Here is a 23,567-nt window from a genome sequence, read left to right as displayed (position 1 = left end):
CTGAGGTCTTATTTAATAACACTGGTATTACCAGTGAGCTTTAGTGAAGCTAAGAATGGGTTTCAACAAAAGAAGCAAAGAATGAAAATGTACTAGAACCATTGACAAGGGTGGTGAGTCATTAATTGATCTGAAAATTGTATCTTCCTCTTTGCAGGCAATTTTACATTAGCCTTCCCAGTGGAACCATGGCATCTTTGAAGCCACGCAGTCTCGCCTCTATTATAGCTCAGCATTCAGTACATGTGTTTGTTTTACATGATAATCACAGCTTTCATCTTTGTAGCACCTCTCTGTGTCCTCCTGCGCGGAAAGGCAGGAGACATCACCATTATCCCCATGTCGCAGGTTAGAACATCTCAGGAACACAATGGCTTGCTCGTGGAGCAAGCCCTGTCGGGACCAGGGACAGAGGCTATTTCCCAACAACAGGAAAGACAAGGTACTCTGTGCCCCTGTGGGGTAGTCTCTTCTTCAGTGCAGTGTGAGTGTGTTTTTGGAAGGACCTGCAAGTTTGTCTCGGAAACACCAAGAGCCAATTGGCCCCCCACTGGGGCAACCATGTGTCATGTTCCATGAACCGCGGGAACACAGGCCCGACCTGCCTCCTCCCGGCACAGAGAAGAGGCTTGTGCTGCTGAATGGGCCGAGGTCACTGTGCTTTCAGGCTGTTTGCGGGTCTGCCTGCCTGCAAACAGGTAGACCTGGAAGGCAGCCTAGCCCCCGGGCTTGAGCAGGGCTCGGGCCAGGCTGCCTGTGCTCAAGCCCCAGTTTTCTTGCTTACCATCTATAACCCTGGGGAAACCATCATTTTTCTGTGCCTCAGTTTCCCTCTCTTTAAAACAGATATGCCCATGGAGTTTATTTATTGTTGGAGGATTAAGTAAATGAACACTTGTCCATGCCCGGATCTGCCGTTCCTGTGACTCACTCCTCTGGGGCAGGGCCACCACGGTGAAACCCCAGAGGACCCTGTGTCGGGCCCAGAATTAGCACTCATTAGCACTGCCCCAGGCAGCCCTCATTAGCACTGCCCCAGGCAGACTCACAAGGAGGAGCCAGTCAGGGGAGCAGGCAGAGGTGTTGTGTGGCGAGGGGAGGTGGCGCCTTTGGCAGCTGGAGTCACCATGTGCATGCACAGCCCAGCTTGCTGTACTGTGCACCCCACATCTACATCTGTGGAAGGACCACCTCCAGGGTGGTCAGTGACAACTGGTGGAGTACAGGGGGCTGGGCTCTCAGCAGGGGCTGGGCCACACAAGTTAAGAAAACTGTTGACGCGCACTGGCCAGGTGGCTAAGTTGGTTGGAGCGTCATCCTGTACATCGAAAGGGTGTGGGTTGGATTCCTGGTCAGGGCACATACCTAGGTTGCGGATTTGATCCCCAGTCGGGGCCCAGTCAAGAGAAACCGATCGATGTTTCTCTCTCACTTCAGTGTTCCTCTCTCGCTTCGGTCCTCTCTCTCTAAAATCAATAAACGTATCCTCAGGAGAGGATTAAAAAACAACCTGTTGATGCTGTGGGTTATTTCTTTTCTCTAAAAAATTTTTTTATTGATTGATTTTAGAGAGAGAGAGAAGACGTGTGTAGGGGGAGAGAGACAGGTAAACATTGACTTATTGTTCCACTCATTGATGCACTCATTGGTTGCTTCTTGTATGTGCCTGGACTAGGGCTCGAACCTGCAACCTTGGTGAATGGGGGCGACACTCCAACCAACTGAGCTGCCTGGCCAGGGTGGTTGTTTCCTTTTTAACAGGATGATGGAAAAGCAGGAACAGAGGCCTTCCAGAACTATTTTCTCCAGGAAGGAGGTGAAAATTTTACCCATGTATTTCAGTTGGTCAAAGTGCTCTTATTTAATGCTGAATTATTGGGAGTGGGGATTCTTGGGTATAGTTTTTCAATAAATTATCCACTGAAATGTATTAACTTGATGTATTTAAACTTGGGAACTGATGTTTAAAAACTTAAGCCCTGAAATCCATACTTATTTTTACTTGGCACATTTGCTATTTAGCTACAGAAATGTCTATTTTCTTTGCCAATAATGAAAATAACTTGAAAACGAAAAGAAGAAGTGAAATTAGTGTAATGAAGAAAACCAAAGGACGGATGAAACCAACTCCCATGATTGTGGCTGGGCAGGGACAGGCGGGGACAGAGAGGGAAAGCTATGCACATGCGGGTCCCCACGGGACATTCTGGAAAAGGAGGCGTCTCATCGCAGAGAGTCAGAGGATGGTGCAGAAGAACTTCTTCTCCCGGAACGGGTTCTCCGACGCGGGCACAGGGACGATGAGAGGGTCCTCCCGGATGTGGGCCTCACAGTACGCCAGGAGATCTGCGGCAGCCTGAGACACCTGTGGGGACACAGCACAGGCTCGGGGTGAGGGGCTGATTCCGAGTGGCCATGTGGAGAGTGGACAACACCAAGGACAGACAGTGCTGTGGGCGTGGCCAACAGCAAGGCCATGCTCAGCCTGGAGGGAGGCTTTGTGCAAACCTGAGGAGACACCTGCCTTCAAGGAAAGAGACGCTGCTCCAGATGGCAGGACACCACCACCTGGAGGACCTGGAGCTGGCTGGAGGGTTGGGACATCCCTGTTCTCCTCTCTAGTGAGTGATGGGTGGAGGCTGCAGGCCAGCAGCCCACAGTCACTCTGCAAGACCGTTTCTAGATGAACGAAGCAGAGTGCTGGCCCCAGCTAAGCCAGTGTGACTGCGTTTATTATTATTATTATTATTATTGTCTTATTGTAACCCACTCTCATGACCTACATAGTACAATACATATTATAAGCACAATGCATATATGACACAGACAGGTAGATGGCCTGTGCAGGAGCCATCCTGCCACTGAGCTATTCCCTGGCCAGCACGTTGGAGGCTTAGGCGGTGTATGACAGTGCATTCAAAAACACCTAAATCTTCTCAGGGATGACAAGAACGCCCCACAAATGAATGAAACCATGTACAGCCTTCAGTACATATGAGCCACACACATTCCCTCTAGGTTTTTAAATGGCCCATCTTCCAGAATTTTACAGAAATTCTTCTGGTTTCCAGCGGCTGGACTCCTACAAATAACTGCAGTGGAGATGTATAACGAATTTTTCCCTCAAGTAAAACCACTAAAAGTTGAGCTGACGAGCCAACCTAAACCCTGACAAAGTCTGCATTTGTTGGGAGTGTGGAATGGAGTAAGGGGTACAACGGACATCAGATTTCCAGCTTCCTCTGTGCCCCTAAGCTGGCTGTGTGATCTTGGGTAAGTAACTCAACCTCTCTGAGCTTCCGTTTCCTCATCTGTAAAATTCAGGAGCATTAGATACCTCGAGGGTCCCTTTAACTCTAAAAGTCTACAATTTTACCTCTAATCACTCCAGGGGCAGTATTTTAGATCCTAAGTAAATGGTGTTGGGTGGAGTGGGAGTGTTTGACATCTGCAGTGGCTTACAGGACACCCATGTGGACTCTCCCAGGGCAGGACAGGCCTGTGGGGGCCAGAGGAATGACCTTGAGGCCCACACAGCTGCGGTGGGTGCACAAGAGAGTGGGAATGGCAGTGAGAACTCAGCGAGTGGGCGCGGGGGGGCTGCGCCCTGCATGCAGCACGCTCACTGCCACCTCCCCAACAAAGCCAGTGCTGTCCCCACAGCCTCAGTCATGGCTCCCTCCTCTCCAGCCCCAGGCACTTGCCGTGCCTCCTTCATGGCCACCAGATTAGGACGACCTCTGACTTCCCCTAGTGGCACCGTTGGTGGCTGTCCAGGTCAGCAGACACGACAGGCGGGTGGTGTCAGAACTGCACCTTCCTCCTCCAAGACCCATGGGCCAGTGTCCCTGACCCCAGTGAGCTCTTCCACATGCTTCGTTGAGGAAGGCCTGGTCTGCCCACCATCCCCTTTCTAGTCTTCACTGTTTGTATCTATTTCATCTTTGGGATGTACTTCCATTTATTCTGAATTCTCTACAAACCTCGTTATGTCATTCGGGAAGTATATATTGAGAGAATACAGGGGAAAGAATAGGGCAAGGTTTTTGCCCTCTAGAAGGTCTAAATGAGAAGAGTCAAATGTTATAAAGTTACTACAGTGATTGGCATTATCACACAAAGAGCAGTTGCTCGCCACTGTGTGCCCATGATGGGCAAGGAGATGCGGTGTCTGATGGCTCTGCCCAGTCCCACTTGGGGGGCAGCCACCTTGGAAAACCTGTGCCCTTTATCCAGAGGCGAGTCCCCAGGCTCTGGGCCCCCAAACACTATTTTCTGGCTAAGAGTGGGCCCCCTCCTGCATGTGACCCACATTCCACAAGTTTAGGGGACAGCCACAGACAACCATCAGTACAAACAATGGCTGACAGCCACTGAGGGTCTTGACAAGCTGGGTACTGTGCTGATTGCATCATCATGTGAATGACTCATTCAGCTCTTCCAAGTAACACTTCTGAAGCCACTTTCCAGATGAGGATGTTGAGGCACAAAAGTTATGAAATGTGCCCCAGGTACATCGCCAGCAGGAGAGAGGCCAGACTCAGACGGGCAGCAGCCTGGCCACAGAATCTGGGCTTCTGCGGCAGCTGATCATGAAAACCAGAGCTCCCGCATGCGGGGAGGTTCTCATCTGCCGGGCAGGCCTGCACCCTCTCTCCTCAGACGCCTTCGCCCAGGGAACTCACACGGCCAGAAGGCAAGTCTTGCACCTAAAGTTTCTTAGGTTGTTCCGTGGAGTCTGGCCCAGGAAACCCTCCCACATAAATTCCTCAGCTGGGATCTGCTTCCTCTCCCCCACGCCCCGGCCAATGTCACTTCCAAGATTCTCCTCCCCTGGCTGTGACCCGCACACTGTGAAAGCCTCTAAGCAAGGAGGTCATCAGACTGAGGTGGCTCTAATGCATGGTGGCCCATGTGAGCTAACTGGAACCCAACCCACTGCCTGCCCTGGGACCTAAGAAAGGGAAACTGAGGAACAACCAATCACAAACAGCCAACTAGGCTTCCCTAAATAAGGAAACCACTTGGGCTCTAACCAATATGGTAATTCCTCTGCTTTGTTCCCACCTCTCCGCTGTAGAAACTTTGCCGCAGGTCACGCTGGTGGGGCACTTCTGGCCGCTTTGTGCTGCCTGGTTCTAGCCAATGCACACTCCAATAAACTCCTGTAGAATAATTTTCGTGTGTCTCAGTTTATCTTTCACCAGCACGATCTACTGGTCCAAAGGTGACTAGCTAAATTATAATTAGAGCTTCCTTTCCCTTCATCAGTTTACTAGTTCGGGTACTTGTCAGGTCTATGTGGGTGGATCTGACTCATTCAATTTCCCAAGAGTACTGGCCAGGGGACGCTTCACTGGGGCCTAAGCACAGGAGGAGGGGGCTCAAAATCGGGGCTCAGGGGACAGCAGGTGGAGGGGAGACAGGGCTGGGCCACGTTCCTGTCTCACATCAGTATGTCTGCCTCCCTCACAGCCCCGTGTCTGCAACCCCTGACAACTTTGCTGTTAGTGTCTGGCCTTGCTGGTTTGACACAGGTCTGATGTGGGCATTTTTCTATCACCTCCAAAGGTGACACTGCACCCGATGCCACAGTTTCTCTTTCAAGAAAAGCAACTGTTCTTAGATCACCTCCTGTTGTTTAGGGTCATGGATAACATGAATGAATACATAATGAGGTCACAAGCACCCAGTTTAAAAGTTGCTTCCATGCAATATTGATTTCCTAGATGCACTCAGATTATTGAGACATAAAGGATGATCTAAGAGCAAGAAAGTCATCTTACAACAAAGGAATTAAGGGAGTTTTTCTTTTTTTTTTTTATTCCTTACCTGAGGATTTTTTTTTCATTGCTTTTAGAGAGAAAGGGAGGGAGAGAGAAAAACATTGACGCAAGAGAGAAGCATCAATTGGTTGCCTCCTGTTACCCAAACCAGGGATTGCATATTCCCAGATTAGGGATTGAATCCATAATCAAGGTGTGTTTTCTGACCAGGAATCGAACCTGCAAACTTTTGGTTATGGGATGATGCTCCAGCTAACTGAGCCACACGGGCCAGGGCAAGAGAGCTTTTCCTTAGCCTTCAGCCCTTTTATTTCATAGTGTTCCCTAGCCCTTTATTCCTGTATAATTGAAGTATCTTGCATAACTCCTGAAGTTTGTTGGACTGTGATCTGAAAGGATAAATATTCATAGTGAGTATCTTCATGTTCTTATAGTGAAAGACGACCTCCTTACACATGCTTGGGGTCTAGGCATGAATTCACCTAAACCTTCTCTTAGGTTCAGTGAGAGGGTTTTCTGAATCAGTCCTAGGTTGACTTTTATGATTGAAAGTTTCCTTCAACATATATAAAATATGGGTTGCGGACAGTGCCAACTCCTGTAAAACATCTGCCATTTTTGAACAAAACAGATGATCCACATTCAAAAAGTAAACTTTAGCCTGGTTGGAAATATAAAACTCCCTTACTGTGCACACTGTCTCACCAAGTCTCCAGTCTGCTTTACCCGAAGTCCTCTGTTCCACCTTGCCCAGAGCATCGCTGCCTCCCCTCCTCACTAGTGAACTGTTAAAATTTCCAAGAAAACAGATGTTGAGAAGAACTGGCAAGAACAAACAAGGTGACAGACTAGGTGGATATTACACTCACCTCCTCCCAGGACCAAACTGGAATTACAGCTAAATTACAGAGCAATCAACCTGAATAACCAACTGAGGGCTAGCTGAATGTAAGTCTTATGACCAAGGACTTACAGATAGAGCCATACTGAGACTGGTAGGAAGGGCGGAGATGTGGAAAGGGCTGACCCCACTCCCATAGGGGTGCGGCTGAGGTTCTGGAGAGATATCTCAGCTGCAAAGTTTCCCCCTCAGGAGTGTGGGGTCTCAACGCAATGCTGGGCTCCCCAGCCCAGAGTACCAGAGCTGGGAAGAGGCACTCACATAACATCTGGCTGTGAAAATCACTGGGAATTGTCCGCCAAGGAGGGTAGGAGTCTCCTAGGGACACAGGCTCTCTCATAAAGGGCCAGTGCACAGAATCGCACCCACAGGCACTCACCTTGGGCTCTGGCATGGGGAGGGTAGAGTGGACAGGAGTTGTATGAGGAGAGATTGGGGTTTGCGGCTCTGGGGAGAGAGTTGAGAGAACAGCCACCAGGATCCCTGTGCTGAGTGCCTCTCCAACACCTCAGGTTACATTCTTCCTTCAGTGGAGCACTCCCCTCCCTACACCATCAGCCCAGGGGGAGCAATCACGCCACCATGCAGCACTCATGACCTGCTGAGGAGTCGGCTGCCTGGATTGGGGTGTGGAGCCTGGGCAGACTCCGGGGGGTCAGCTACTCAGTAGTGTAGCTTTGGGGTGAGGGCCATTTCACCCACTTTCCCATGAGCCTCACTGATGCCTCCCCCTCACAGGAATTCACCCTTTGGGCTCCAGGCGACTTTACCTGGAGAGATCATGGCAGAATTGTGGAAGACAAAAGAGCAGAAAACACCAAACAGAGTAGCAAAAAGCAAAACAAACAAAAAAAACCCCTTAACAAATGAAGACATTTGCCCTGGCTGAGTGCCTCAGTTGTGTGGAGTGTTGTCCTGTACACCAAAAGTTTGTGGGTTTGATACTTGGTCAGGGCACATCCCTGGGGTGCAGGTTTGTTTGATCCCGAGTTGGCAACCGATCAATGTTTTTCTCTCACATTGATGTTTCTGTCTATCTCCTTTCCTCTCTACCTAAAATTAATAAAATATGTCCTCATGTGAGGATTAAAAAATATTAGGAGAGTCTGAAGGATCTTGGGGACAATATGAAGTGTAACAACATCTGAATCATAGGGGGGTACCAGAAGGAGAAAAGAGAAAGCAAGGGATCAAGAACCAATTTGAAGAAACAACGGCGGAAATCTTCCCTAACCTGGTGAAAGAAAAAGATACACAAGTTCAAGAAATGCAGAGTCATAAACAAGATGAACTCAAAGAAGCTCACACCAAGACACATCATAACTAAAATGGCAAAGATTAAAGACAAAGAGGGAATCTTAAAAGCAGCAAGAAAGAAGCAGTTAGTTACACGATACCTGATATAAGACTATACTGCAAGACCACTGTAATCAAAAGCCTGGTACAGCCTGGTACTGGCGTAAGAACAGGCATATAGATCAATGGAACAGAACAGAGAGCCAAGAAATCATCCCACGCCTATATGGTCAGTTAATATCTGACAAAGGAGGCAAAAGCATACAATGGAGTAAAGACAGTCTCTTCGATAAATGGTGCGCAGAAAATTGGACAGATACATGTGAAAAATGATATTAGACCACCAATTTATACCTTATACAAGAATAAACTCAAAATAGATAAAATACTTAAGTGTAAGTCATGAAACCATTAAAATCCTAGAAGAAAACATAGATAGTAAAACTTCAGACATCTCTTGTAGCAATATTTTTGCTGATATGTCTCCTAGAGAAAGGAAAGTAAAAGAAAAAATAAACAAATAGGACTACATCACACTAAAAAGCTTCCTCACAGGGAAAGAAACCATCATCAAAATGAAAAGACAACCTATTGAATGGGAAAACATTTATCAGTGATACATCTGATAAGAGGTTGATTTCCAGAATGTATAAAGAACTTTTATAACTCAACACCAGGAAGACAAACAATCCAATTTAAAAAATGGGCAAACAACCTGAATAGACACCTCTGAAGAGGACAGATAGCCAGTAGACATGAAAAAATGTTCAGCATCATTAATCATCAGAGAAATGCAAATTAAAATCACAGTGAGATATCACCTCACACCTGTCAGAATGGCTATCATCAATAAATCAAAAAACAACAAGTGCTGGGGAGGATGTGGAGAGAAGGGAACCCTTGTGCACTGTTGATAGGAATGCAGACTGGTGTAGCCCCTGTGGAAAATATGATGGAGTTTCCTAAAAAAATTAAAAATGGAATTGCCTTTTGACCCAGCATTTCCACTTCTGGGATTATATCCTAAGAAGCCTGAAACACTCATTTGAAAGAATACATGCACCTCTATGTCCACTGTAGCATTATTTACAATAGCCTAGATTTAGAAGCAGCCCAAGTGCCCATCAGGAGATGAGGGGATAAAAAAGCAGTGGTACATTCACAAAATGGAATACTACATGGCCATGAAAAAGGAAAGCTTACCTTTTGTGACAGCATGGATGGGTCTGGAGAACATTATGCTAAGTGAAATAATCAGTCAGAGAAAGACAAGTGCTATATGATTTCACTTATATGTGGAATCTAATGAATACAATAAACGAACAATCAAAATAGAAACAGGCTCATGGATACAGAAAACAGTGATAGCTGTCAGAGGGGAGGGCGAAAAGAATGAAGGGATTAAATAAAACATAACAGAACCCTCATAGACACAGACAACATACGGTGATGCCCAGAGGGAAAGGAGGGTGGGGGGAGGTAGACGCGGGGAATGGGGTATACATGGTGAGGGGAGGAGACTAGACTTTGGGTGGTGAACACACAGTACAACACACAGGGTCCGGCAGAAGCAACGCCTGCTTGAGTGTGGTTGGCAGGGTAATACTATGGGTGTAATAATTTAGAGTTTTAATTTGAACATTTCACCTAAAATGTCATATGGAATGTTGAGTGTGATATTGTTATGCTACAGAATTACATGCTTATGATTTTGTAATAAAAGATTTTGTAATAAAAGGGGCGTTATTTGTGCCAGACCCTGTACAGATGGTTTATTGTAGAATCACACCGCTGAAACCCATGTAATTTTATTAACCAATGTCGCCCCAATAAATTCAATAAAAATTAAAAAGAAAAAGAAAGTAAAAAAGGAAAGAAGTAGCAGCCTGGGCACAATTGTGGAATTTTACCGTTGCATTTCATTGGAAACGCGGTGATTAAAATGGCCCAAGTTAGCACAGAATCCGGGTAGCAGCACTGCAATTACAGGCCTTGATGACGGGAGAAAATGTTGCAATTACTATTGTCACCTTCCTTGACAAGACAGATGACGTAATTACCACTCTGGGGGCGACACCCACTGCATTATCCCTCACGTCCACAGCACAGCGCCTCACACCTGCTTCTCAGCAGCCCCGTCTCTTCAACAACACTGGGAGTCAACCGCAAGCATCTCTCTGATGCCTGCTCTCTCCACCCAGGGAAACAAAGCAGGATCACAGTGGAGAGCATGGCCGGGCTGCCGCCCCAGGTGCTGGTGTCCTGACAAGGTCAAACCTGGTGCTCCCTCCAACGGAGAAACCCTCTGCCGGCCTCCCCTGGGGAGCCCTCAGGGTGGCCCCTGCCTGTGCCTCCCCTCTAAATTCTGGGCCAGCACTGCATGGAAATCCTTTGAATTTTCTTTTCTTTATTCTAACATTGGGAAGTGTTAGAGGTCAACATAGTCCCCAGGGCTATTGCTAGATACTCCCATATTATGATGCCATGTGCTGAATGTTTGTGCCCCTCCAAATGGTGAAGCCTTGATCTCCAGGATGACAGTGTTGGCGGTGGGGGGGTGCTTTGGGAGGTGATTAGGTCACAGAAGTGGCACCCTCATGAATGGGATTGGTGCCCTTCCAGGAAGAGACAGCAGAGAGAGGATCTCTCTCTGTCCCCACCTTATGAGGTCGCCAAAGAAGGCAGCTGACTATCCATGAACTAGGAAGAGGGCTCTCACCAGGACCTGACCCTGCTGGTGCCCTGACCTCTGACTCTGCAGCCCCAGGACTGGGAGAAATGAAGTTCTGCTGTTCAAGCGCCCAGCCTGAGTGTTCTGTCAGAGCAGCAGGAGCTGACGAAGACACTGCTTCTAGGGTCCCAGCAACAGCTTTGCGCGGGTCCATTCGATGCTGCAACCCTCACTAGCTGGCCACTGGGCAGAGGCTACTGCTCGGCCTGTGGGTCCTTGGCCACAGGCAGCATCCAGCTGGGCATGGGGATATATATGAAAAGGGAGCATTTTAACAGGGAGTCCCCCTCTGAATGAGTTCTAAAGTCAAATGTCCAAAGTAATGGATTCTCTACTGTTTACTATCATCAGCACAAAGGTTTTTTTTTTTCACATCAACAGTTGATTGCAGCCTTGACCACAGTGGCTCAGTTGGTGGCTGTCCTCCCACAAAGCGAAAGCTCGCTGGCTTGATTCCTGGTCAGGACACGTGTCTAGGTTGGGGGTTCAGTCCCTGGTTGGGGCATGTGTGAGAGGCAACTGATCCATATCTCTCTCTCACATCGATGTTTCTTTTCCTCCCTTCCCCTCTCTCTTTAAAAGAAAAAAAAAAGTTGACTTCCGGCAAGATGGAGGAATAGGTGGACACACCGTATCTCCTCGTACAACCAAGATTAGAAAACCAATAATTTACAACAATAATTTACTATCAGAATAACACCCAGATCCGGCAGAGGATTTATTTGAATGGAAGTCGGGCAGCCAAGAAGTTGAAGTAGATGCGTTCATCCGGACTGGTAGGAGAAGACGAGCCCGCGGGCGCGGGGCTGGGTCCACGGCGCGCGGAGGTCGGGGGAAGGTTTGGCGCGAAATCGGCGCAAAAGCCATCCGGGGGCTCAAGAAGGCAGCGGTGATCCCTGAGTACGCAAGCTGCGGCTGGCAGACCCAGAGGGGCAGTGATTGTGGACCAGGGCAGAACTCGCGGCCCAGAAGCCCAGAAAAGGGTCTGAGTCCAGGGGAACGGAACTACCGCCATTGTTTTCTCCCGCCCCGCTCCCGCTCCCACCCCGCCCCCACATATAACGTCACAATCTAGCGACCGGGGTGCTCAGCCCCGGTGAGCACCTAAGGCTCCGCCCCCCACCGTAACAAGAGCAACCAGACTGGAAAATAAAAGGAGAGACAGGGGAAAAAAAAATATGTTTTCAACAGAGCAGATCAGTCCGCCAGGACTCATCCTTTTGAGAGACCAAGAATTAGCCAATCTATCAGATGCGCAGTTCAAAACACTGGTGATCAGAAAGCTCACGGAACTGGTTGATTCTGGACGAAATTTAGATGAAAGAATGCAGATTACCATAAAACAGATGCAGGAAGACACGCGGAGGAGAGCCAATAGTGAAAGGAAGGAATATGAGTCTCAAAATAATACAGTGGACCAGAAGGAAGATACAATCAACCAAGCAGGAAAGCATGATGAAATAAGAATTCAAAAAATTGAGGAAAAGATTAAGAGCATCCAAGACACCTTTAAACGTTCCAATATCCGAATTATAGGGGTACCAGAATCGGAAGGGGAAAAGCAACAGATTGAGCACGTATTTGAACAAATAATAAAGGAGAACTTCCCCAATCTGGCAAAGGGAACAGTCTTCCAAGAAATCCAAGAAGCTCAGAGAGCCCCAAAGAAGTTGGACCCAAGAAGAAACACACCAAGGCACATCATAATTACATTAGCCAAGGTCAAAACGAAGGAGAGAATCCTAGAAGCAGCAAGAGATAAGGGGACAGTCACCTACAAAGGAGTTCCCATCAGACTGTCAGCTGATTTCTCCAAAGAGACCTTATAGGCAAGAAGGGGCTGGAAAGAAATATTCCAAGTCATGAAAGACAAGGACCTACATCCCAGATTGCTCTATCTAGCAAAGCTCTCATTTAGAATGGAAGCGCAGATAAAGTGCTTCTCAGATAAGGTCAAGTTAAAGGAGTTCATCATCACCAAGCCCTTATTTTATGAAATGCTAAAGGGACTTATCTAAGAAAAGAAGATAAAGAAAAGACATGTATAGTAAAAGGACAGCAAACTCACAAATATTAACAACCACACCTAAAGCAAAACCAAAAGAAACTAAGTAAACAATTAGAACAGGAACAGAACCACAGAAATGGAGGGCACATGGAGGGTTAGCAGCAGGGGGGTGGGAGGAGGAGAGAGGGGGAAAAGGTATAGAGAATAAGTAGCATAGAATGTAGGTTGAAAATAGATAGGGGGAGGGCAAGAATAGTATGGGAAATGTAGAAACTAAAGAACTCATAAGTATGACACATGTACATGAACTAAAGGGGGAAATGTGGGTGGGAGGGGGGTACAGGGTGGAGGGGAGAGAAGGGGGAAATGGGACAACTGTAATAGCATAATCAATAAAATATATTAAAAAAAAAGAAAAAAAAAGAAAAAAAGAAAAAAAAAGTTGACTGTACACTGGGAGGTAAATCTAAGATGCTTGAAAGAGTTTTAATATTCCCAAGCCACCCCATGTAAGAGCCTTCGCCACCAGGAGAGACTGGCCCTCACTGAGCTTGTTTAGAACGACCCAGGTCCAACCTGGACCCTGACTTAAGCAAACCCTTCAGAAGGCCGATGCGTGTCCCACCTGCCTCTGACCACCTCTCTGTTCTGATGTATCCCAGTCCTCCACAAAGGAAGCTGAAATTCTGTCACTGTACATGTTCCCCCAAAGAGCAATTTATTTGGTGCTTGAAGCTAGTGAGTCGCTCGAGAGACTTAGTTAGAGGTGAAAGATGGGACTTAGAGGTGAAAGGTGAACATAACCAGTAGGATCTAGCTCGGCAGGGCTCTAGAAAGTCAGTGGCGTTGTTGGGAGGGAAGCACGGGCTGGAGTCAGGGGACAATGACCCTGGCTGAGCTGCCCTCAGCACAAAGGAGCTGGGCACCTGGGGGAGACCAGCTCCCGGGAGGAGCCATAGCTGCTGGCCTGTGGCGAAGTGACTTTGTGGACGCAGTTACATACACGTGTGCTGGCGTGTCATCATGTCATTATCCACTTGGCTGCTCCCTGGCAGGGCTGAAAGGACGTTTGGGAAACAGAAAGAGGAAGTTTCTCAGGAATTATCAGGGCGATGGGGGGCCCACAGTGCCCCAACCAAACAGCCCCTCGAAGTGGGGGGCTGTTTTGTTTTCCAAATGCACCTTTGATTCAATGACAAGATTTTCCTCCTTTTATCTGATAGCTGTTCTAGACTTGTTCATTCGTATTCCCTTTTCTTTGAATTTATTTCTAAGTTTGATTGTAGAAAGTCATCACCTGAATCGATTGATTTCTAAAGGATGAACATTCCTTTAGAAAGGACATGGAAATGAAGGGAAGGGTTAAATGGAACTGCAAACTGGGGGAAGCCGGGGCCAGGAAGGGCGGCCACGAAGCTGGACCACGCACGCTGGATGGCAGACCTAGAGGTACGGCTCTGGACTTCCGGCTGGGTCAAAGGGCAGGGTTTTTATTTATTCTCTTTTAGAAATGTCATTCTTTTGACCTTAACGTCATTCATCGTCTTAATTACATCCCTTCCCAGAACTTCCTCCCCTCCCCACTGCCCTTTCAATCGCTTGCCAGTCATCCATCAGAACCGCACACCTCCCTGATTTTGTCCTTTTTCAATGTTAACCCTTTGTTTTCCATGATAATTTGGGTTTTTTACTTTATTGATTGGGAAATTTTTACCACATAAAAAATTTTACATGCAATACTTTTACTTTATGAACTAGATTTTGTGATACATTTTGGCCTTTCCATGTTCGTATTATAAAACATTTGCTTCTGCTTTCCTAGTACTTTTATGGTTTTACTATATTTAAATCTTTAATGCAAGCTATGGACTGGATTTATTCCCCCCAAACTCAGATGTGAAAGCCACAATCTGCAAAGTGACTTATTTGAAGATAGTGCCTTCAGAGGGGGAGAATAAAGGTTAAGTGAGGCCAGAAGGGTAGGGCCCTAATCTGGTCGGACATGTTTCCAAGAGGAATAAACACCAGACAGCTCTCTCTCGGGGTGAGCATGGAGGACAGGCAGGGAGAAGGCAGCTATCTGCACCCACAGGCGACAGGGCTCAGCAGCAGACGTCAGCCCTGCGGGTACATGGATCTTGGACTTCCAGCCTCCAGAACCGTGAGAAAATCAATTTCTGTTGTTTAAGCCACACAGTCTGGTCTTCTGTTGTGGCAGCTCGAAGGGACTAATAGAACCCACCTGAAATTTATCTGGGTACAATTAGTGACAGCTGCGGCTTTATTTCCCAAAGCACCAGCAATTCCCAGCGACATTTGTTAACACGCTGCTCTCGCTGAGCTGGGGTGCATCAGATGCCAGTCGAGATTCCCAGCAAAGAGGGTTGCCCCGCCCTGGCGAATACCTAAGGCCCAGCTTCCTTACAACCTATCAGCTGTGCCAAGACAAAGAAATATGGCCCAAATGAAAGAACAGAGCAAAACCTCAGAACTAAGCGAGGAAGAGATAGCCAACCTATCTCGTGGAGAACTTAAAGCCCTGGTAACCAAAATGCTCACAGAACTGATTGAGCTTGGTCGAAAAATGAAAGAATAAGTGAAAGATACCCAAAAGGAAATAAAGCAAAATATTCAGGGAACCAACGGTGACAAGAAGGAAACCAGGATTCAAAGCAATGATTTGGAGCAAAAGGAAGAAATAAACATCCAACCAGATCAGAATGTAGAAACAAGAATCCAAAAAACTGAAGAGAGGCTGAGGATTCTCTGGAACAACCTGAAATGTTCCAATATTCAAATTATAGGGGTACCAGAAGGAGAAGAGCAACAGCAAGCAATTGAAAACTTATTTGACCAAATAATGAAGGAAAACTTCCCCAGTCTGGCAAAGGAAGCAGACTTCCAGGAAGTCCAGGAAGCTCGGAGAGCCCCTAAGAAGTTGGACCCAAAGAGGAACACACCAGGGTACATCATCATTAAGTTACCTAAGATTAAAGACAAAGAGAAAATCCTAAAAGCAGCAAGAGAAAAGGAGACACTTACCTACAAAGGAGTTCCCACAGGGCTATCAGCTGATTTCTCAAAAGAAATCTTACAGGCAAGAAGGGGCTGGCAAGAAGTATTCCAAGTCATGAAAGGCAAGAACCTACATCCAAGATGACTCCATTCAGCAAAGCTTTCATTTAGAATGGAAGGGCAGATGAAGTACTTCCCAGGTAAGGTTGAGTTAAAGGAGTTCATCATCACCAAGCCCTTATTATATGAAATGTTAAAGGGACTTATCTAAGAAAAAGAAGATAAAATATGAACAATAAAATGACAACAAACTCACAACTATCAACAAATGAACCTAAAAGAAAAGAAAAACAATTGAAAACAAAAACTAAGCAAACAACCAGAACAGGAACAGAATCAAAGAAATGGACATCACATGGAGGGAGTTCGGTGGGGAGGGGGAAGGGAGGAATATGGGGGAAAAGGTACAGGGAAGAAGAAGCATCATTAGTAGGCATAAAATAGATGGGGAGAGATAAAAAAAGGTATAGGAAACAGAGGACTCAAACAACTTATATGTACAACCCATGGACACGAACTAAGGGGGCAGAATGCGGGAGGGCTGGGGTGGGCAGGGTGGAAGGGGGATAAAGGGAGAAAACTGGGAAAACTGTAATAGCATAATCGATTAAAAATACTTAAAAAGAAGAAAATTTTTAAAAATTATAAAAAAAAGAACCACAATTGAAAACTGGGCCAAGGGTAGGAACAGGCAATTTGTAAAAGGAAAATTTAATATATGAAGTTAGCCACAGTGAGTCCATGAAATACATGTTAAAATGATGAGGTGTCAGCAATCAAGAACAGGTGTGCCAGAAAGGTAAGAGCACAGTGTCAGGAGCAGACGCCCTGGTCCCCTGTCCCTGGGCCACCACCCCTTTCCAGCTGCCTGGTCTTGGGCAAGTTACTTAACCTCTGCGGGCCTCAGTTCCCTCCTCTGTACAGTGGGACTGTTAGTAGCAGCTCCTCACAGAACGGTTGTGGGAACGGAGCAAGTTCAATACAAAGTTTTCAGAACAGCAGATAGTAAGCGCTCCATAAATGTTGCTCATTCTTGTTACTGTTATTATCACCTATTCTCTGTCAAATTGGAACGGCTCGAGGAACGGCACTGGGAAGAGTTGGGGGGGACAGAGATGCCACACTGCTGATGAGAGAATGAGCTGGTATCTCTTTTCACAGAGAAACTTGGTCACGATTCAAATGCTTCAGAACGTAACACCTCGTTTAACCCGGCAACTCGTGGTCTGTAGACATTTACCGGAAGGAACAGTCAGACTAGTGCACGTTTTATCTACTGGTGTGTTCACTGTAGCACTTAAAAAAATAATGCCGAAAACTTGGAAACAACGAAAACGTCCAAGGACAGGAGGCCCGTTAAATAAATTATTGTACAGTAAGTACATCAGATGATGGAGTAAAGAGACATTAAAAAATGACATTTTAGGAGAGCATTTACTGACCCGGATCTATAATCACAATATACTGCTCAGTGATGAATCCGTTTGCAAAAAGTAATAAATGTACATTATAACCACAATTTTACAAAAAGAAGACTAGGTGAACAGCTACATGGAAAAAAATGAAAATGTACTGGTTACAGATCCTTTAAATTTTCTTTTTATACTTTTCTAGGTTTTCCAAAATTTTCTAAAACAAGTGCCATCTTCACAGACAGGGAAATAGCATTATTCTCAAAACGAGGACAGAAGCCCCTGAGGCTATGCTGTCTGGGTCCCTCGGCAGGCGGCTGGGCGTCCTTGCTTCCTCTGGAGACACACATCTACGCTGCACACTTACGTGTGCAGCAGGCCCTCTCACGCTCACGGCCGAGAAACCCACACAGAGGAAGCAGCGTATACATGAGACAGACCTTGAACACCCATAAATCCAATTTGGGGCCCTTGGGTTCCCTGTCTAAAGTACCGCTGACCACGAATTCTCTTTTCTTTGGAGCGCCACATCGTGAAAGCTCAGTGTCAAAAAGTAAATGGAATATTCCTTTTCTTTCATGAAGTTAGTTCCCTTTTTCAAACCGTTTTCTCCAAATGTTTCCTAACTTTGATGGAGGGCTGCCGTCATGTGTCACGACATCACGGCTTTGCTTGGGGTGGCCGCCTGCCAGCACCCGTCTCCCTTCCCAGTGCCTCCCAGGCGGTTCCCCCGCAGTGCACCCCTTTCTGTCCCTGCCCCCGAGGTTCGAGGTCCACCGTCTGCCGCATGCAGGCTGACATGGAACAGCTCCGTCTCTCAGCCAACAAGCAGCAGACGCAGACGAAGCCTGTGCTGGCACAGCTCGACCCGATGGCGGCCTCTTTAGGGAAGGGGCGCGCATCCCACAGACGTTCCGGCCGTGGCTCGGCCAGTTCCCGGCCCCGGCAAGTCCGCCCGCTGTTTCCGGGTCCCTGGCTGAGAGCTCCTGGTTTGCCGAAGGTGTCCGTCCGCATCCAGAGCTCACACGTGGTGGGACTGACCCAACCCGGCCTTCCCCTTTCCTCTGGGGCAGGGGAGCCAGGCGCCCTACGGGGTTCCCCACGGAGAGGCAGCAGCTCCCGGAGGCCCTGCTGGAGCCCGTGTCCCCGCCTGCACCCACCCTGTGCCTCCCCTGGGGGGCGCCTTCTCTGCAGCTCAACTCCCCCCAGGCCACACAGGCCCGTGCTGAGCCCCACGTCTCCTGGAGCCTCCTGTGCGCTGCTCGGCTGTACCTGCTGTGACTGTTACACAGATTCTCTCCACTCGGTGATCGGTGTCACGTACACCTCCCTCACCCCGACAGAACGGCACACTGCTGGAGTCCCCGGGGAGGAAGGAAGAGAGTGAGGCTGTGCGGGCGGGCGTTCTTTCCCCGAGGACCAGAAGAGTTTCTGAAACAGTCGTCTTTCATGTACTCTTAATTCCCTTTTTCAGGACCCTGAGCACTCTTTGCTAGGCTTTTGCTTTTGGGAAGCCACACGGGTTCTTTGCTGGGTCTCTCTTGTGTGTATGACAACACAGAGAACATTCACACTTCTTAGCAGCTGCCACTGGTTCTCAAAAGGGAGCACCCACCTTTGCGGGGGGACGCCTGGTGGGCTTCTAGGCAGGGTGGAGAAGAGGCCTGTGTTTGCCAGGGGAGCAGGTGGGCCCCTGGGGAGAAGGCTGGGTGGGGGCAGGTACCCGAACATCAGTGGACGAGGGTGGGGGCAGGAAGGCTGCGGAGGCTGTGTGTGGAGGGTCTCTGGGCTTGGCTGCGGTTGCGGGGGACGGGGCAGGGCTGGCCGTGGGTCACGTACTGCAAAGGGTCCCTCCCTTCTACGCCCACACAGAATCGGGAACGAAGTCTACACCGGCACTGGTGCTTTTGTGTAAATGACATTTTGGGGGGATGAACAGAACCTCAGGGTAATCGTAGGTATTTAGGCTACAGTTTTCCTCCATGAACTGCCCAGACCTCTTTGAGTTCACAGTGTTAATTTTTATTATCTTTCAGCCCAAACAACTGCCTAATACAATTATCTTTCCCCTCTCTGCGTTCACAGACCTCCTTTCCATTCTCATGAACTGAGAACACCTGCTGTCCTGCCTGCCTTCCTTCCCTCTTTCCTCGCTCCCCCCCCCCCCGCGCCACCCCCCCCCTGCTCCCCCCTCTAGGCCCTCCTCCCGGCTCCCTAAACCACAGAGCTCAGAGGCGACCCTGCAGTTGGCCTCAAGGAGCCGGCCGCCCGTGGGGCCCGTTCTGCTTCTGTGCGGACACCTGCTCTCACGGGGCTGTCCTCCGGGCCCCACCTGTGGCGCTTCCACCTGGGAGCCAGCTCTGTGGGACTCATGGTGCTGATTTCTCCCTGGCCTCCAGCCGTTCCCCTGCAGCTTGGTGCCACCCCCAGGGCCCAGGACCCCTCTGCAGGGCTCCCACACAGTCAGCCTGTCCTCTCCCTTCATCTGGACCTGACACTCGGTCAGAGCGCAAACAGCTCCTCCCCTCCTTGGTGCGGCTTCCCCCTGCCACCTACTGTCCAGGCTCCCTTCCTCTTCCTCTCCTGCAGTGACCTCCCACCCACCCAGAAACCCTGGTTCTGCAATTCCCTGGCCACCAACTCGCCTCCTTGAGGTCCTTAGCAAGGTCAATGTGGGGCGTCCTTGACAGCTCCCTGTCTTCCTGCTACCCGTCTTTTTTGCCTGGCTAGTTGGCACCAACACGCTCCATTTATTCCTGCCAAGATTCACACCACGCAGATTCCCCACCTAAGTCAGAGGGCCCTGAAGCGAGGCGCGTCTGGCGCCTAAAACCGTGGGTGAGCGTCAAGCCCAAGAGTCAGTTTACAAATCTTGGTGCAGACGTGCGGAAACAAACCCTCGCCCATCGCTGCGGGGGGAGTGGAGTGCTGTGGCCTCCATGGGAACCCGTGTGGCGGGTCCTCAGAAAGCTGAAGGTGGACTTCCCGCCTGACCCAGCAGTTCCGTGGCTGGGCCACACCCCAGAGAGTGGAAAGCGGGGCCGCAAACCCTTGCACACCCGTGTTCACAGCCGCACCGTTCACAATGGCCAGAAGGTGAGAACAAGCCAATGCCCATCGTTGGATGGACAGATGAAAGGAATGTGGGGTATCTACTCAATGGAACAGTATTCAGCCGTAGAAGGAATGAAGTCCTGGTGACCTGGGTGAGTCTTGAAGACACACAGCAAGTGGAATAAGGCAGACACACAGGACAGATACTGCACGATGCCACTTAGACGAAGGAGGGCCCTGGAACAGGCAAATCCACAGAGACAGGCAGCACAGCAGAGGTCACCAGGGGCTGGGGAGGGGCCGGGGAGCTCCTGTTCAGTGAGAAGAGTTTGTGCAGAACAATGAGGAGTTCTGGGGATGGACCATGGTGAGGGCCCCACAAGATTGGATCACACTGCGTCCCTTCCTTGACTCCTCTGAGATTGCGTCACTTTCCCTGCAAGCCTCCTGCCTCCTGGGACAGTGTGCAAGTCCCCGGGGGAGGGGGGGAGGCAGTGACTGTCCTACGGAGGGGGGGAGGGAGGCAGTGACTGTCCTACGACGGCAGGAGTGGGCTCTCTGGCTGTTACTGGAGCGTGAGGGCAGGTCTCGGTGAGGGACCTGCTGGAGGGACTGCCCGCCCTGCCCACGGAGGCCTCAGGAGCTGCCCACTGTCCCCGGGACTCTGTGTGGTGTGAGCCTCAGATGCCTGGGCAGCCCCGGTTTTGTGCCCACAGACACAGAAACGGGGACTTGGGCTTGCTGGCGACGGGCTCTAATCCCATCACAGTCAAGGAGAATACCCAGCGTTTCAGAGCCTCCTGCCTGCTTCCATGTGGCATCTGGAGACGAGGTGGCTTCAGCAGGCTTCAGCCCTCCCAGCAGGAGGGCCCTACACTCACCAGCAAGATGAACAGGGCCGGAGGCGGCTGGAGGCGGCCGGCGCCTTCCTGCACGTTCCCCGAAGGAACATTGGACCAGCACAGTACATGGCTCAAAGCTTCCCTCCCCAAAGTGCCCCGTCACAACATCCGGAGCTGTCTAACCCCAGAAGGGCTGGGTCTCGCAGGAAAACCACGGCTGATCTCACCGCGGAGCTCCTTCTCGCTAACCGCACAGCTCGATGGAGCTGTGGGGACTGAGCTCACTTCTGGAGGCTCCTCATGGTGCTCGTGTGTGTGCTGTGCACCCCCTGGGCCCGGGGGCACGCTTGGCTGCCAAGCTTGGGTGGGTGCTCTGCTGGGGGACCGTGGACGCGGAGGGCCATGTGGGCAGAGGGGCGGCTGGAGGGACTTACCTTGACGCGGTCCATGCATGCTTCCATTTTGAGCTGCTCTACGGCCTTGCGGGCCTGCGAGATGCTGGCGGTGCTGTTGTTGGACATGCCTTCTTCCGGCCCGCGGCCCTGAAACAGCCGGGACACAGGGTTGCAGGTGCTGCCTCCCCAAAGCCGAGGCACAGCCCTCCTCAGCGTCTCCCGCCTGTCACCCACCGCAGGTCTGTCCCGCCGGAGCGTTCCGGAGCACAGGCCCTGGGTGACAAGGGGAGTGCCGCCCACCCCAGGGTGATGATGCTTGTGTGTGCAAACACTCTCAGCCCGGGGACAGGGAGTAGCAGGTCCCAGACGGTCCAGTCACTTTGCTGCCCCCACGACCGGAAGTAATACCTTGACATTTATAGAGTTCGATTCTTTCTTAGTATTGTAACAAGCCATTCATTCCCCTAGCAGTCCACGAAGTTAGCAAAACACATTGCTTCCAGCACCGCCCCCCCCAACACCCAGGAGGAGGACCTGCAGAACATCCCGCCAGCTGAGCTCCCTTTTGTGTCCGGGTGGGGGTGGTGGTGGGGGTGGGGCCCCAGCCCCTGCGAGTGAAACTCCCCAACTCTCATCTGTCTCACTTCCTCTGTTAGCCTCTCCTGCCCTCGTCCCCACCGCTGTGTCCCCTCCAGACCATGTCCCGGCTCTGCCATCGCCCCCTGACTACAGCCTCGGACCCTCTTCTTCGGCTTGGAAGCACCGTGTCCCTCCATGCTGTCGCCTCAATTACAGCATTCATGCACTCTGGTTGCTCACACGGACTGCCTAACTGACAGGACTGGCACTGCTGTCACTCACTCCCAGGACCTGTCTTCTTGCCTTTGTCCCCAGAACCTGACATGGGCCATCCGGCTCCATGCCGGCTCCACTCACAAGGAAGGACGCTATGTGTGGCCCGTGCTGGGGCTGGCGCCATCGGCCAGTCACAGGGCAGCCTTCTCGGGTCCCCAGAGTGACCGGGCCACCTGCCCCGTCCCAGGTCCCCCCCTGCTCCTCCTGACGGGCTAAGTCTTCAGCCTCCATTGTTTCCCACCACCTCTGACCTCGCACCCTGCACACCGACCTCGCTCCCACTAAGTGGACAGACGGCCTCCTAGGCAGGGCCTCCTCAGCCCTTGTCCCCACCGCACCCCATGCACACTCAGCTCAGCGGCCATTCCCTTGCAGCGGGGGCTGCTGCCGGCCACCCACCGCTGCTCCCAACCACTGTCCCAGCCAGCAGGGCCACCGGCTGCTCCAGGGGCTGAGACGCCACCCTCTCCGGGCCTGTCTCCCTGCAGCTGGGCCAGAGCTCGGGAGCAGCCCTCACCGAGGGGACGCACAGGGACCTGTGCCGGGGACAGGCAGGCAAGGGCTTGTCCCTGGCAGAGGCACGAGGGGACAGGCTCCGGCCTGGGCTGCCTGACTGAGTCTGGTCCTGCTGACCGCTGGGGACTGGCCCCGGGGCCAGGTCAGGACACTCAGGAGATGCTGACGCAGAGTCCCGCATGGGGTGGGGTCTGGGGGCTCTGCTTCTCCCTGAGACTCTATGTTCCTGGCAGCCGGCCAGGCGCCGCTGGAATCGCCCTTGCCCGGGGCCCATTCTTCACACGGGGATGGGGGGTGGGGACGACACTGGCCCCTCCTGGTGGCTCTGCCTCTCACCCCACTTTCCCCTCGACGTCCTGGTTCCCGGTGCCTCCCCCTCAGCACATTTAGATCTTCTTCACCTTAAAACCACCATCACCCACGAAGTAGAAGGCCCTCCTGCCCTGGCTCCCGCTGCCACTGCCCAGGAAGGAGGCGGAGCAGAAACTGGTGAGGCCATGAAAGGCCCAGAGGGAGCTAACCACGGGGATGCGGAGCACCTGACACCAGGCGCTAAGGGCTTGCCCCACCCCACCTGCCTCCACCCCCTTCCCCTTGCTGCCCTCAGCTCGCCAACCCGTTTGTGACGCCACTCTTGTGGCCAGCAGTGGCCACACGCTGTGTCACGGGTGTTCCCGCTCTCCCTCCACATGCACG

At 50.5% G+C, this 23,567-nt stretch overlaps 1 protein-coding gene across 2 annotated transcripts in view; it reads right to left on the bottom strand.

The window, feature by feature from the left end:
- Window positions 1-1,836: 1,836 nt before the first annotated feature.
- The window catches only part of GNG4 (G protein subunit gamma 4), a 52,045-nt gene continuing 30,314 nt past the window's right edge, over window positions 1,837-23,567 (bottom strand). For both annotated transcript variants that reach the window (XM_036016089.1, XM_028531364.2), the window contains 2 exons: window positions 21,540-21,647; window positions 1,837-2,365 (listed from right to left, as the gene is read on the bottom strand). In XM_036016089.1, coding sequence (XP_035871982.1) covers window positions 2,237-2,365; window positions 21,540-21,626 — 216 coding nt within the window. In that variant the 5' untranslated portion in view covers window positions 21,627-21,647 and the 3' untranslated portion in view covers window positions 1,837-2,236. The remainder of the gene's footprint in view (window positions 2,366-21,539; window positions 21,648-23,567) is intronic.

This window comes from Phyllostomus discolor, chromosome 15 (assembly GCF_004126475.2).
Source record: "Phyllostomus discolor isolate MPI-MPIP mPhyDis1 chromosome 15, mPhyDis1.pri.v3, whole genome shotgun sequence".
In the NCBI taxonomy this organism is placed as follows: Eukaryota; Metazoa; Chordata; class Mammalia; order Chiroptera; family Phyllostomidae; genus Phyllostomus; species Phyllostomus discolor.
This window is presented reverse-complemented; position numbering and strand designations above follow the sequence as displayed.